At 34.0% G+C, this 17,294-nt stretch overlaps 1 protein-coding gene across 3 annotated transcripts in view; it reads left to right on the plus strand.

Moving 5' to 3' along the window:
* The window catches only part of LOC140445513 (ATP-binding cassette sub-family C member 4-like), a 390,598-nt gene extending 373,783 nt beyond the window's left edge, over positions 1 to 16,815 (plus strand). For all 3 annotated transcript variants that reach the window (XM_072537582.1, XM_072537583.1, XM_072537585.1), the window contains 3 exons: positions 399 to 697; positions 1,010 to 1,425; positions 10,194 to 16,815. In XM_072537582.1, coding sequence (XP_072393683.1) covers positions 399 to 697; positions 1,010 to 1,425; positions 10,194 to 10,467 — 989 coding nt within the window. In that variant the 3' untranslated portion in view covers positions 10,468 to 16,815. The remainder of the gene's footprint in view (positions 1 to 398; positions 698 to 1,009; positions 1,426 to 10,193) is intronic.
* Positions 16,816 to 17,294: the final 479 nt, after the last annotated feature.

Here is a 17,294-nt window from a genome sequence, read left to right on the forward strand (position 1 = left end):
GAGTGTGTCAGTTTGAACCCTGAATCGCTTTTCCCTTTTAACTTTCGGGTATTACTTTTTCATTCAGTTTTTTTTATAGAAATTAAAGTCGTCATGTTACCTATCTTTCTTGAGTCATTCACTCATTCACTTCATTTTGATTTTAAGAAGGTTTGTTTTTAATTGGAGTTTCAAGGCATTCATTGTTTATTTGTATCTCTAGATTTGCGCGTAGTTAAGACGTTATCTTATGTTTTATTTCACATAGGTTGTGATTCGAGTTTATGTCAGTGCTAGAATATGTTTCGTACTTATTCTAAAATGACCACTTTATCATAAAGAAATGAATTTGGTTTCTATGCATATAGACGACGTAATTTCCATATATTTTTAAACAGAATAAATTTATATTTTTTCAGGGTTAGCACTGAAAGGTGGTGAAGTCGGTCTTGCTATAACACAAGCAACAGCACTGACAGGTATGGTTCAATGGGGTATTCGCCAGTCTGCAGAGATTACTAACCAGTTAATGAGTGTAGAAAGAGTATTGGAATACAAGTCCCTACCTGCCGAAATACAGCCAGTGGTTCCTAAAAAACCATTGCCGAAATGGCCAGAAAAGGGTAATGTTTATTTTAGAAATATGGGACTGAAATATATAGAAGATGGACCATTAACACTGAATAACCTTAATTTGTCTATTGAGTCTAATGAGAAGGTATGTTTATTATATTGACTACCTACTACAAAATAATAATTTTCAGTAATAATTATGTAGCGATTTTTGTTCATTTTATTTTATTATTTACCTTAATCACTTGCTCTTCTAATAATATATTTTATGCTGTGAGATTCTTCTTTTTTATTATTCTTTCATCATTTTGCTAAAGTTTTCATATGTGTAATCACAAATTCCCTTTTTATCTTATGAAACAAAACTTTTTAAAGTGTATTATAATATCTATTTTTATTTGTATATACCAAAAGTAAGATGCCGGATTCTAATATGTAATAAATGTTTTGTTTTTAGGTTGGAATAGTGGGCAGAACAGGTGCAGGAAAATCGTCTCTGATAGCAGCACTATTTAGACTGGCCAAAATAGATGGGGAAATCAACATAGACGGAATGGACACAAAAGACTTACTTTTGGAAGATCTCCGTTCAAAAATATCGATCATTCCCCAAGATCCTGTCTTATTTTCAGGAACCTTAAGATATAATTTGGATCCTTTCGAAGAATACCCCGATGAACTTTTATACAAAGCCCTCGAGGATGTCGAACTAAAGGATCCTGCCAATATAATAAATAGATTAGAAAATAAAGTGATGGACAGGGGTTCCAATTACAGCGTTGGTCAAAGGCAGTTGATTTGTTTGGCCAGAGCTATTATTAGAAATAACAAAATTTTAGTGTTGGACGAAGCTACTGCCAATGTGGATCCACAGTAAGTATCATATTGTTTTAATCAATTATTTTATGATCAAAAGCGCGACATGTATGGCAAATAGCAGTTAAAGAATAGTATTTCTTAGTAGTATAATGCGGCGTTGGTTCGAGCAAAACCGAAAACGGATTAAAGTTGACGAATGAGAATCTTTGAAAATAGCAATAGAAAACTGAGGATAATTTTCGTACTATAGTCATACGATGATAGAATTGAACTTACAGGGAAAGGGCAGAATAAAAAGTTATTATGGAATTGTGTAAATTATGATTAAATAGGTACTTACACAAAAAAAATAGATGAATATTTTTCTTAACCCTCTATATCCCCGTGTGTACTCAAGGCAACAAAGGAGTTTGCAGAAAACTTTTTTAAAACAAGTTCCGACTCTAAGATGCCCTCTGTTGATTTCAGGCAACATTTGGTTATACATTTTAATACAGTTAGTGCCATCTATGAACCTATGACGAAACCTATATGGAAATTTTTAACAGTAGGTCAAATGCACATGGCTGCCTTATTAGTTTGTATTTTCGATCGTGATTTATTGTTATAAATTGTGTACATTTTATATAAAAATACATAGAGGCATTATATCAGGATTTAGATATTGATTGCAGTTGAAATTTGTTTATTTTATTGTGTTGTTTCAGTACTGTGATAAAAAACAGGTATGTTGCTTTGAATCCACACTGGACCATATCAGTTTTAATTATTTTTTTAGGGTGGATAAAATAACGTTCTACGGGAAAAGCAGTAAATATCCGTTATTGTTTGTAAAAGTTCCCAACAAATTCGAGGAATCCGAAGACTCTGACTTTGAAGAGAGTGATAATGAATTTTCCATAGGTACTCAGATGTCAATCGATCCAGGATCAAATGAAATGGAAAATGAAGACGATTTGTACGAAGCAAATTTAGACCAGGATACCAATTTAGATTTAGACCAAGATGAAGATGAGGATGATACCGATAAAACAGAAAAACACACTAAACAAAATGTGTTCAAAAGGTCAAAATTGATCGAAAAAAACATTCAGTGGAAGAGTGGTCCCCGAACAGTATTTCCAATTCCAGAATGGAAAGGTAATTTACCGACATACAAATTATTAGAACCGGAATCCCCTCTACATTATTTTAAAAAGATGATATCTACCAATATGCTGGAAAACATAGTAGAACAAAGTAATTTGTATGCACGACAAAAGAATATAAATAAACCATTGAATGACACTAGCAGAATTAAACCAATTTATTGGATCTGTTCTACTGATGTCAATATATGGCTTGCCAAGGACAAGATCATTTTGGCAGAAGGAAACACGTGTTGCTCAAATAGTTGACACTATATCTAGAAATCGCTGGGAAGAAATAAAAACTAAAATTCATTTCAATAATAACGAAAATATGGTCAACAATAATGATAAGTTATACAAAATTAGACCAGTCATCAACGGTCTAGTTTAAAATTTTCAGAGTATTCCAATGAGTGAAAAATTGTGTATTGATGAACAAATGATACCATTCGAAGGGTCACATTCTTTAAAACAATATATGAAGAACAAACCCAAAAAATGGGAATACAAGGCATTTGTTTTGTGTGATAGCAATGGTATTGTTTATAACTGGGAATTATATATAGGAACTGTTGAACATCCTCTTCATTTACCTAATGTAGGCACCAGCGGTAATGTAGTAATAAGATTGTGTGAGATAGTCGAACCAAACAAATACTATAAAGTATATTTTGACAACTGGTTCAATAGCATTTAGTTGCAGATTGAAATGGAAAAACGTGGACTGCAATGTTTGGGAACTGTTGGGAACAGATTACCTAATTGCCATTTTTCTGATGACAAGAATACAAAGAAACAGGGCAGAGGTACTGTTGAAGAAAAGCACGCTACAGTAGATGGCATAAGACTAACAGCGTTAAAGTGGTACGATAATAAACCGGTTCATTTGCTTAGTACAGTTATTGGTTCTGAGCCTACTTCGTTAGTCAAGAGATGGGATAAGAAACAAAAATCAAGAATTGATGTATGCTGTCCAAATGCAGTGCAATTTTATAATAAATATGGGAGGTGTCGATCTTATGGATTCACTAATTGCTCTTTACCGAACAGACATAAGATCTAAAAAGTGGTATCTAAAAATATTTTTTCACCTTCTGGATTTAGCTGTTGTTAACAGTTGGTTGTTGTATCGTCGTGATTGCGATTACTTTGAAATTGAAAAGAAAAACCAGTTGCCTTTGTTACAGTTTAAGTTCCACTTATGTAGCGTACTGTTAGCAAGAACTGACCAGATCAAAAACAAAGGACTTTCCAGGCTCAGTGAAATTGAGAACGAAATTGTAAAAAAACAGAAGAGAGGACCTACTTCTATTGTACCACCAAAGGAAGTTAGGCTTGACCAAACCTCCCACTGGCCAGTATTTTCTGAAAAAAAGGGAAGATGCAAAAAACCAGGATGCTGTAATACTCCTCAAGTAATGTGCGATAAATGTAAAATTACTTTGTGTTTTACAACTACAAATAATTGTTTTTTTGATTGGCATAATAAATAAGTATATAACGTAATTTGTTAGTTCTTGCTGCCCACAGTTGCCTGAGGGCAACACTCCCAAAACTCTCCCCAAACAAAATTTAAAAAATCTAAAAAAATTACTAGTTGTTGTAAGTGCATATTTGAGCATATATACAAATTAAAACATTTTCTTTTAAGTTTACAAGAAAGTCGGGCAATAGAGGGTTAATAGAAAAAGCAAAATAGAAAAAAGCTTTTCTTTACACATAATCATACGAAATTCAGTAGGTGGGATTGTTATAAAAAATCGAAGCAGTTGTAATCCAGCTATCGATTTTACTAGAAATATGCTGTTTGAGTTTTATTGACAACTGTTTACAAATTGTGTAAAAGCCGCCGAATAAAAGCCATCTCAAATAACAGCGAATTCCAGTTTAAAATTTTTAAATGGAAGAACCTTCCAGGTTCAAGAAGAGTCTAAATGTCACATAATTGATGTATGTATGTTTTGGTTTTCTAGCGCCTTAATGCGCCTTACGGTAAGGATCAATGAATGAACGAGACCTCATCCCTCACCATACTACTCATCTACTCGATTCACTCACTAGTTTTATTAAAACATGCAGATTTTAAAGTGGCTCGAAGAGTTTTAACATTATGGAGAGGAAGTCACAGCTCTGCTCCTCTTTATAAGTTTCCCGTCGGGAAGACTTCTGATAGACTAAGTCCACTGAACAGACTATCTCGTATCAGTTTTCCCTCCAGGAAAATTGCAAGGTTTCTTAGAATAATTGTCTTGCTAGTGTCAGCATACTCCTTCCACATATTCCTGATCTTCCTTCTTTGAGCTGAGGATAAGTACCGCCGAAGTACCTCAAGTTTCTTGATGTTTTATGTAGTAGTACGCAAATCATACTTTACTGTTGTTTTTTGCCTCGATTTTATAAGTATTGGCAACTGTTCCTTAATGTGTTGGATATTTTTTCTAGAAGTAATTATTGTTGTTGGATTTTGGTTACCCAAGAATAAGAAAAATAAGTTTCCCTACTTACAGATACTTCAATATAGATTTTATCAGTATAAAAAGAGATGTAGTCCTGGCGTTAGTAGGGTTTGCGGGTTACCGCAGTTGTTGTGTATCTTCGATAGGAATTTAACTCCAGAGCGGAGTACTTGAATTGAAATGAATAGAAAGAGGGTCGCCTAAATAATATCCACAAATTATACTTACACTTCTTCTTCAAGTGCCATCTCCGCAGCGGAGGTCGGCGATCATCATAGCTATTCGTATTATACTTACACAAATAAGGTTTAATCCAACGTTCTACTATTTAGTGAGTTCTTACAGGTATATTACGGCACTAACACTATCCTTTACTGCCACTTTTTTTATTCCATATGAATAAATCAAAGAATTCGCTTAACAGACGAACAACAAGGTCTTTGTAATCGAAAATCGTGCACATGTGCAGGATGCAAATATTTATTGAGCGATCGTTTTTGGACTTTGTGAACAAGATAAATCTGTAATGAATATAGACAAGGCAAACCGGTTTATCGAAGCTCTGTATTTGGTAGTACTGTAACGTAACTTGGCCTGGAAGGGATATTGGGGATTAAAAGAGAAATGAAGTAATCCAGGTTCATGCATGTTGTCCTTGCAAACTGGCGCTCAGGTGTTTTGAAGGACACAACGGCGAGTTTTGGGACGTGGGTCTATTAATCTAGCATAGCTATAGAAATAGACGGAATTTGGTACAAAAAGAAAGGGAAACATAAAGGGAGCCACCTTGTCTTTTTTAGAAGGACATAGAAAACTCGACACTTGTCATATGACGAGATTGGTTTAAAAAATATAATAAAAAAATGGCAAATGTTAAATCTCCAAAATGCATACATAGTTAAAAAAAAAACAAGAAACGAATAGACTTACGTTATATGGTCGCTCTACATTTCTGTTATAATTATTTTATTATTTCCCAAAATAAAGGAAGATTCTGAGAACAATTAGACAGTACAAATTTTTTAATATTCAGTAGTTTTTATTACGTACTGTAACAGAAATTTAACTGATCATAATTGTTTATATCTTATGGACAAATAAATGTCCATTCCAAATTAGTAAATGTTTATCTTCTTCTTTATCTATTGTTAATTATAAATTTATCTCAATGACCTGGTAAAACTAGTAAAAATATTTGTATCAAAGATAATCTCATAGAAAAAAAAACTATTTAAAAAAATATTAAAATTTGGCTTGGTCATTATCATATCATGATATAGGTACAGTTTTTGCAATTATAAATTATATACAAGTTTAATGTTGTATATAAAAAACAAAGGTTATTCAGAAACAATAAAAAATTAGTGACATACTCTATACAAAAAACGAACCATTGCACTGCACTCAATACATATGAAAAAATAAAACCAGATATATTTGATTCGTTTACCATCAGAAAATATTTACCATTGTGTTTCAATCTATTTTGACAGGATATAAATTAAGTGAAAAAAAACTTACGAAGAATTCTGCTCATTTGTATTCAGTCGGCACTAACTTTAAATACCTATTTCTGTTTAGCTGCTAAATTATATCTTTTTAAATGAAACTACTTAACGGTCTACTGGAATGTCTGTATTTATCAGGATTCTGATATTATTGTTCAAATTTTTACGGGCAAAGTACTAAATTATTGCGAAGCACGTACCCTCCTTTTCGGTTCGGACTCCCCATCTGAAGTCGACCTACCTTTTCGGCCGCTCAAAAGAAAGTGACGTGATGTAAAAATTCATTCCGCCACGAGAATGAGTGAAATTTCCTAATCAGGTTTTTATTTATTCTTTGAGTAGATCATCATCATCAGTAGCTCGACAACCCTTTCTGAGTCCTGGCTTCATCTAGGATTTTCCGCCATTCTGTACTGTTCCTTGCTTTGTTTTTCCAGTTGGTAATCTTAAGTGTTTTCAGATCTTGTTCCACTTGCTCCGTGTATCTAAGTTTGGGTCTTCCCTTTGACCTTCTCCTTACTGGTGTTTGCCTCATTATATGTTTTGGTGTTTCAGTCTCCCACATCCGTTCAACATGGCCCATCTAGCGCAGACGTCCGATCTTTATGGATGTTAGGACCTCGGGTTCATTGTATGATGTGTATAGTTCAAAATTATATCTTCTGCGCCATATGTCATTTTCTTTCACCCCCTTATATATGCGTCTAAGGATTTTTCGTTCAAACGTACCTAATAGGTTCTCATCGCTTTTCGACAGTGTCCATGTCTGATCCATATACAAGAACCGGTTTTATCAGGGTCTTGTATATTTTGCATTTGGTTTTTTTTGTGATGTTGTTAGATCTTAGATGTTTAATTAGTCCATTATATATTTTATTAGCGATATGCATTCTACTCTTAACTTCTTCACTGACATTGTTATCTGCGGTAACTAGTGCACCTAGATATGTAAAATTTTTCACGCTTTCGATGTTATAGTCTCCTATTGTCAGATTCTGTAGGTTTCTTTGGCCTGTCGATTTGCTGGCCTTCATGTATTTGGTTTTTATTTCGTTAATGTTTAGGCCACTGCTTTGTGCCGCTCTTTCTATCTCATTAAATGCTTCTATCATCTCTCTTTCGCTTCTAGTTATGATATCAACATCATCTGCAAATATCAATATTTGTACACTTTTTGTTATTATTGTTCCTCTGATGTTGACTTTTGACTCTCTAATTACTACTCTTTGAGTAGATCGCCTGTTTGAAAACTCAGCGTTGGTTTTAAACTTTTTATAGGTAAAACATTGAAACAGAGAAAAGACGAATAGAAGAGCAAATCAGGTAATAATTCATTTTGGATGCAGCATTCAACAATTATTAACAGACTCTTGAAGTTGTTTAGTCTAATATTTTTAAAACGCAAAAAGGAATGAACCATTTTCAATTTTTATGATTTACAGGTTGAATACAAAATGCTACACAACCTCCACGTAAGAGCAAAAACTGGACAAGTAGGAACAGTTTTTATTTAGGGTAAATAGAACTCAAAGGAACAACAGTAGCATTTTCTGGCTATGCTAACAGCGCCAGTATTATAGGGTAGCAATAGAGATGCTAATACTTAAAACACATCCAGAATCCAGTAACTCAAACAAAAAACAGTCCTAACTACTATGAGTGTAAGCACGCTAAAGTGTTTCACCTATTCATATTCAAAATTAAATTGAAAGCTCAACTTAATGAGTTGACACCAGGTACGGTTCGTTGGCTCTTAGGCACAACGACAGATTTCTATGTAAATGGCTCTGGCCTACCCAAAAAGGTAGAACAGACCAGTGTTGAAGTTTCTGGAAATAAAGAGAGGGGTGCTTTCAGCTCAACAGAGGCGAGTTACCAACAGGGTAGCTTAAGCAAGGTTCGTTATGGTTATCCACCAGGTAGATAACGAAGATAGCATTAAAAAATACTAAAGTTGACTATGACACTCGAACAAATAGTTGTCTAACTTCCAACCATTGGTTAAAATTCGCACTAATACAAAAAAGAAGAAAAACAGGAAGGCAAAAGTTCCGTAAAAATATCCTTCTGAATTGACCACACCGGAAAATTCCTCAAGTCAGGAAACTCCCAGAAGGACAAAAGAAGAAGATAAGTCCCAAACGTAAATACACAATCTTGGAAAAGAAGACAGAACACGGGTATATGGCTTAACACCATAATCGATACATTAACAGTTCAGTTTTAAACTAATGTTTCCAAAAGAACAAAAAAATCGTAACAGTCTTCCAAAGGAACTGAAAAATCGTCACAGTCCGTCGTCACTAATAAAAGATTACACTACACCTACAACACCTACTCGAATCTAACTTGGTACAACAAATTTCAAACTTAATGGCAAGAGCAAGGAAGAAGAGTAATAGATTAGCTAGATTGTTGAAGATTTGATAACTAAATGTATCACCCGCCTAAAATATTTTAGGGACAAAATCGAAAAGTCAAAATTCGGGATGAAATTGTCACATTGACAACTCCATTCTCACAATCAGTTAAGTCTACAACACCTAACTATAAAGTACATACAAAAGAAGAGAACTAATGGTTATCCTCCTTAGAAGTTCAACAGGTCACCTGGCGCACGAATCCAAAACTCATCGCCCTAGCCGTTCCTAAAACTAAAATTAAAAAACTTTATTTTTGATTTATTCATTTTTGAGTTAGTGATATTTTGATTGTTTGCAGATGATATTGTACTAATAGCTGATAGGATAGATGAGGCCAAAGAACTTTTAAATCAGCTCTACCTTTCCTCGCTAGAAGGGGGATTGAAAATAAATATATCTAAAACCCAGATGATGGCAAATCTTGTAGTCAGCGAAGATATATGCGTAGGAACAAGATCCATAGACCAGGTAATGGCCTATAAATACCTAGGTCATGAGATTCGCATAGGAAAAGATAACCAAACCGTTGAGCTTCTCCGTCGTATAAGACTGACTTGGGCAGCCTTCGGCAAGCTGAACCATATTTTCAAATCGTCTGATATACCAATATGCCTTAAAAGAAAAACGTTTAATCAGTGTGTTTTGCCAGTGTTAACTTACGGTGCCGAAACGTTGACCATGACAAGGAGAACAGTTCAAAAGATCCGTGTGTGTCAAAGGGCGATGGAGCGTGCTATGTTGGGCGTTTCACTACGAGACAAGATCCCAAATCGCCAGCTACGACAAAGAACAGGAGTGGCTGATGCAGTAGAGAGAGTAGCAACACTAAAATGGAACTGGGCAGGTCACGTGGCTCGAATGACAGACAATAGATGGACAAAGCGGATACTGGAATGGAGACCAAGAGATGATGCCTACCGAAGTAGAGGTCGTCCACCAACACGTTGGACTGACGATCTAAAACGTTGTCATAGGAATTGGATGCAAGAGGCACAAGATCGAAATAGATGAAAAATTATGAAGGAGATCTATGTCCAGCAGTGGATAAGCGAATATTGAATGATGAAGCTATTATTTTATTATGTTTTAGCTATTTTTTCCGATGATTACATCTCATAAGGCACATAATCCTTTGAGGAGCTTTTATTATAAAAAATATTTGAAAAATTAAAAAATAACTGACAAATAAACTGTTTGGCGCTTAGCCCCAGTTTTCAGTAGCTGACGTAGCTTCTTACTTCTAGTCATCAGTTCGCCCTGTACTGATTGTACTACAAAACTCATTAATCTATATTTTCTTTTCAGGACTGATGCTTTAATCCAGAAAACTATAAGAAAAAAGTTTGCAGATTGTACAGTACTTACAGTTGCTCATAGACTGAACACTATTATGGACTCGGATAAAGTACTTGTGATGGCATCGGGCACTATGGTAGAATTCGATCATCCACATCTACTACTTCAGAATCCTAATGGTGTCTTTTATAAAATGGTAGCTGAAGCAGGCAAGGGCCTTGGCGATCAACTTAGGAAAGTTGCCAAAGATAGTTATCAAAGGACCCTTTCACTCCCTGAGTAGGGATTAGTTTTAATATCTTGAGATATATTCATTTAAGAACACGTTATGAGATTTCGAAAATAATTCTTGGTATATATACCAAGGTATAGGCATACCATTAATTTTGATTACAAATTTATTTGTATCTTATGATGATGTATTTGATGTTGGAAATTATATATCACCTAATAAATAACTTAAGGTACAGCAAACGTTAACTATGGCCATGTTCTGTGATACGTAAAACACCGTATTTTCGCCTCGTATTACCATAATTGGCGTTTGTTGTATGCAGATGACATTAAAGATTAACGTGGTAAAAGATATGTGATCTTAAAATAAAATAAGCCCATGTTTTACTTAAGGTTTAGTACTATAAATTCGTTAAAAACTTGTTAAAAATAACTCAACATAAAATCAAATCACGCTTTTACAGTACATTCTAAGTAATGTAGATATTGAAATCAGAACATATGCTCCATAATCAGACTGCACTGTATCATTTTCTCATTTATACATATCTTCTGTAAGAAAAAAAAATAAATGATTGAGTAAAGTGACTCAAACAATATATTAAAACCAATATCATTTCTAGTTTACAAGCCGTGCTATTAGAATTAGCTCCCAGCAGCACTGTCAATTAATTTGACTGATTAAATATTTACTTACCACATCGTATCAATTTATGTATAGGTACATACTTACTTGGATACATATTACTGAATACTTACTTAATTTTAAATAATAAAAATATAACCTTTGTTTTAATTTGTGAGGGACATATCGAATTTAATATATCAACAAAACATACAATTCAAATAAGCTACCTATCGGCCTACCTCCATCGTTGCCAAATATAACATCACGGCTTGAGAAGTAGAGGTCCTTCTCTTCCTCCTCATTCATAATTTTCGGCCATTTTTTCTCAGACAAACTTAGATCATCATATAAGAAAAAAAATAGCTCTAAGTTGTTATAAAAAAACATGCATATCCGTCATGAGCAGTGTATTTTATTTAAAAAATATATGAACGAAGTAACGTTTTTATCAAAAATTAATTATTATTAATTAAATTAAAAATATTTGCGTCCAATTTTTGACTGGCAATCTATTATCATTGTATTCTCCTTCTCTTCCTTAGAACTAAAAAAAAACAATAAAATTCTTTAGAAAAAGATATATAATTATTACCTTTAAATATATAATTATATACCTTTTATAAAGGATTTTATTAATTTTTTGTGATATATGGTATACAGCCAGCTACACGAATTTAGTTTCCTTGTGGATTTTAAAAAAATCTACGGTCAGCTCATTAAAACATTATCATTATCAGTTTTAGAAGTCTTTGTTGTATCCACAACATATATTGTATCTTAAGACTTTTTAGATGGAAAGTTAAAAAGTTCGATCATTTAGTTTTAAAAGAAGCGGTTAAAGCGGAAATAGATACAGAAATATTGATGATATATATATTCGAAATCACAATTCAAATTATTTGGAGGTAAATTTAAAATTGGAAATTTTTATTTCCGGTTCATAGGAAACAATATATTAAACAGTCTCTGAGTTAGTATATGAGGAGATACATTATTTATTTTTTACCCACGTGCCCAAATTATTATTTATTTCAAGACATAAATATTCTTATCAATCTGAAGAGCTCAAAGCTAAAATCATGAGGGTCCATTATTTGTCATTATGGAGATAATATTAATTTCTTGTACTTAATCTCATGTAAAATATTGTGTAGTTTCTAACTAATCAAAAAAGATGAAGGTGTACAAGCCATTCAGCTTTGAAATATACGTCTTCTAGGCTAAAAGAATAAAGGTGCTACATATGCAGCCTAAAAGGATGATAGTTCACCTAGTTCAGATTGCTGACCACAGAGTTGTCTGCTATTTGACTAGATGTTTTGTAAACATACATATATGTGTTTATTTACAGCTTTCCGTTATTCTGATGTAGATTGGTGTTATTTTATTATTGAAGTACTGTGCTATTTAAAATATCTGACAACAAATATTCTGCAGCAATGAAAACTGTTCAAAGAAAAGAAAAGGTTTAGGTTGCATGCAAGATATAATGAAAACATTGAGGTTATGTAGCCATGAGTTAGGACCAGACTGTAAGCGTTAGATATTATTTCTAAGTTCAACCTGCTCTTATCACATGACAAACAATCAATGTATCTTTATAGACTGATAGTATGCTTTACTATCATGAGCTATTAGCCTAAAAAGCCCGAAGCTGAAGAAGATTTTCACACATTTTCGTCTACTTACAAGGTAAAAGTAATAAGAAATGAGTAGGTAGTAGAAATACCTGTATGTTATAAATTATAAAGCATTTCGGTCCCTTCACGGCATCACGGCCGAAAGAGTACAGAATTTACAAAAGGGCCTAAAAACAACAGGCGTAGCACTATTGAACATGCGAGGAAAGCATTGTTCGAAGCCTAATAAGATTCCAGATGATATTACTACCTCTGTAATTGATTACATTAAATCCTTCAAAACTAGAAACTCACATTACGGGTTAGCAAAATCCAAGAAACATGGCCATCTTAGGTGTGACACATGCAGCACTTGTGATGAACTTACAGTCAATATTGACGCAATACAAACTAAGTTAACGCTACCTGCTACAGTCGATATAAAAGAATCTGCCTGTCCCAAACATTAGTACTAACGATGTTTATTATTGTAGGCAACTATCATTTTACATGTTTTACATACGTAAACTTTCAAACTGAGAATATTTTTTTATACCTATGCAGAAATGTATGGCAAGAAATGAGGGGATGAGGTTTGTTCCTTGTTTTGGGATTTTATTTTCAATCACCTTGACTTGCAAGTAAAATAGCTTAAAACTTTCTGCGATTCCTGCGCAGGTCAGAACAAACATTACGCCGTTTTCGGCATGCTTCACTGCATTGTACACTATTGTAAGAGACTTAGTATTGTGTACAACATAAAATAACAATGTTTTTTCCAATTAGATGCCACTCGTCCCTCGAGTGTGACTGGAACATGGGCTTAATCAATCAAAAATCTGTGGTTGAAACACCTTCCGAGTGGAACGAAAATATTGAAAACTCCAGATCCAAACCAACACCATTTAGAGTTATTTCTTGAGAGAACCAGGAAATATTTAAGTCATGGACTAAATTTCTTTGTCCTTTGTTTACAAAAAGTTGTCCTTTCAAAACACGACCTATATGGCAATTAAGCATCGTTTCTCGATGGTCCTGCCTGTCGTAAGAGGCGACTAATGGGTAGGAATCGAGAGGTGGAGAGCCGTCGCTTGAGGTGTCGGGTTTATAGAAACGCACTCGAGACGTTTAGGCGTCACGGTCACGTATCTACACTCCTAGTATCCGAGACGAGACTCTCGGGGACCACTCTACTCTCATTCCAAGAGAACCAGGCGAGGTTGAACGAGCTGAGCCCGTACACACCCGGCACATACCCGCCTGAAGATTTAAGAGTGGTAGAGGAGAGATCCTCAGCGGCGACCTGTCTACGTGCGAGGTGGAAATTTCTCTGCCTGCTTCACCTGTCCGCCCGTGGGAGGGGTTCACGGATGGGTGAGGTAATCGCAACACAGGTACCACGGGGAAGGTGGAGCCCCACGATGCGTGCGCGTACGCGTACGTGTCGTTCCACCTTCATTTTGGTGTCGGACTCGTAGGGGCAGTGGTATCACTAATGGTCGTATGCCGAAAAGATAGGAAGACCGGGTTCCTGCCAAGTTTTTATTTGGAGGGCACAAAGCGTTCGCAATGCTAGTTCTAGCATATTGTGGACTGTTACTTATAAATAAAGCAAAATACGACAATATTCAACATTTGAAAAAAATTTGCTCTATAAAGTCTCAAGCATATTTTGATGCACTGCCACATTCTTAAAGCTTTTCATTGTATCCATTACTAACAATCTTTTATTATATTTGTAGCTTTGTGTAATCAACAGGAGTAGATCTGTATGATATTTATCATCATAAGTGGCTCGACAATCCGTTGTGGATCTTGGCCTGCTCACAAAGAAATCGCCACTCCTGTCGATTCCTGGCAACTTTCCTCCGTCTTCTGACCCTTAGAATCTGGTCTTCTTCCACATCATCAATCCATCTCATTCGTGGTCGTCCTCAGCTTCTTGTGCCCTCTGGTTTTGAAAATGTTAATCTCTTCGTGTATTCGTGATCTGACATCTTAGTAATGTGTCCAGCATATCTAAGTCTCTGCACTTTAACGAATTTCACAATATCTGGATCGGTGTATAACTGTATGATATTACTTTTGAAAATATACACTACCTTATCTGTATTTTTAGTGTCATTTTCAAACACTTTAGTGGACCCTCATCCATTTAGCCTAAGATTTCATGACATCAAAAGATAAATAAAATTATATTTATAGTAATTTGTAAATTGATAACCCAAAAATATAACCTATACGTTCTCTGTAAGTTACTGTATAAATTAGTAACCAAAATGAAGTGCCCTTTCTGTTAATTATTTATATATCTAGTTTTAAAACTTAAAAACCTTATTTCTCAAAACTTGTTTTTTTTACCCTCATACTTTTAGCTCTGAGCTCTTCATCTGTAAAACTAAAACGGACAACTATTACAGTTTGAGGCAACCATTTTTTGGGAAATCGACATATAATGTTTATAGAACATTTGTTAAACTATTATATACGAAAACTTTTAAACGAAAAATGATTTTTAACTCTCTTCGCTTTTTCGATTATCAGACGGAGGTTTTTTTAAGCCCTCTCTCTATTCGGATTGCCGAATATAGGCCCCTCCTTATTCTCGCCATTGATCTCTGTTGTTTGTAAGACGTTTCCACATTGGTCATGCAGTTCTTTTAATATCGTCGCTTCAGCGCATTTGCGGTCTTCCTCGTGGTCTTTTGGCTTCATATGGCCGCCAATTCCCAATTTCTTTATTTCATTGGCCATCCTTAAGACGTTCGTTATGTCCAGCCCATTTCCATTTCAGTTTAGCTGCCTGTTCTTTAGCATATTTTACTTTTGTTCTATTATTAATGTCTTCATTGGTTTTATGGTCTTTGAGTGAGATACCCAGCATCTGTCGTTCCATAGCTCTCTGAGTTTTTCTAATTTTCTCCATGTTTATTTTAGTGAATGTCCAGGTTTCAGCTCTATATGTAAGTACAGGTAGGATACAGGAATTAAACACTTTGGTTCGCAGTCTTTGAGATATATTTTTTTTATAGGACGTATGAGAGTCTGCCGAATGCTGCTCATCCCATTTTTACACGTCTGCTTATTTCGGTAGTCTGATTTTCTTTGCTTGCCTTGACATTTTGACCCAGATATGTATATTCATCTACGTGTTCTATCTCTGCCCCTTGAATGTTTATCATAGGTTTGTCATCTTTGTTTGACATTAGTTTAGTTTTGCTGAAATTCATTTTCAGTCCTTTTTTGGGGATTCTGCGTGTAGCTCCTCAATCATCGTATTCAGTGCATTCCACGTCTCGGCTATTAGTACTACATCATCTGCGTATCTAAGATGGTTCTAGTATCTTCCGTTAATAGGAATTTCCTTATTTTCCGAGTCTATTGACTTAAAGATATCTTCTAGGGCAGCTGTAAATAATTTTGGAGATATTGTCTCATTGTCTTATGCCTCGGCTGATTTTTACTGGTCTTGTTTCGATTCCATTACCCAACGTCTCTATCATTTCAACTTGTTCGTAAATATTATGTATTAATATTCTGTACCTGGAGTTGATCCGGTTGTTGACTAATGGTTCTTCTATTGCCCACAGTTCTACGCAATCAAAAGTTTTTTCATAATCTATAAAAGCCTGACATAATGGGAGATTGTATTCGTTAGTCGTTTTTATTAGTTTTAATTTAAATTTAATTGTTAACCTATTTGTAATAATATTTGTAAAGGTTTTGTAAAGTTGTGAAAGCAGTGAAATTGGTCGATGGAGGTTATATAATACAAAGTAATTAAAAAGTCAAATAATAGTCAAATCAAAATTAAAAAATAGATCGTCAGATGATATAAGTTAGATTTGAAACATTTTGAAGTGATACTGTTGAGAAATATGTTGCCAAACCAGTAATTTTCCAGTACAATAATTATATACTTAATTAAAAATATATTTTAATATTCTAAAAACTATGTATTTTTAAAATATAAATCGAATCATTTATGGACGTTTTAAATAATATATTTTTGAATTTTTATATACGTATTGAAGTGTTATCTACTTGTAAATATATTTAAGTATGTATATTTTTACAAAAAAGAAATTTATAGGTAAATTTAAAAATATTGTAATAGGTTGTTTATATATTTAATAAAGTACTTAAAAATAGTAAAAAAATAGTTTGTTTCATTTATATAAATGGTTTCTATTATTTTAGTTTATTAGGTGCGGCTGTTTGTTCAGTTGTCTTTCTTTTAGCAGAATAATTTAGAAAAAATATTAAATAAAATATTAAGATGCAGTCGTCACATTTAAGTTTGTATACACCACTGTGTAAGTGCTCACTGCCCAAAAACTTCGGTCAAACTGGTAGAACTTTTAACAAAGGTATAGCAGAACATAAAAGGGCTTTCAATAATAGAAAAACAGATTGTACGTACGCACTTCACCTTTTAGACCATAATCATTCTTTAATGATGAATTTCAAGTTCTTCACATTAAGATATCTTTATTAGAATCTATGGAAATCAACAAAATAAAAAATACAGACATGATTCTGAATGACGAACTTGCTACAAACATTTCTCCCCTCCTCAACCTATTAAAGACTATAAAGTGTAAACACATACCAAAAATAGATAAAATA

This window comes from Diabrotica undecimpunctata, chromosome 7 (genome assembly GCF_040954645.1).
Source record: "Diabrotica undecimpunctata isolate CICGRU chromosome 7, icDiaUnde3, whole genome shotgun sequence".
In the NCBI taxonomy this organism is placed as follows: Eukaryota; Metazoa; Arthropoda; class Insecta; order Coleoptera; family Chrysomelidae; genus Diabrotica; species Diabrotica undecimpunctata.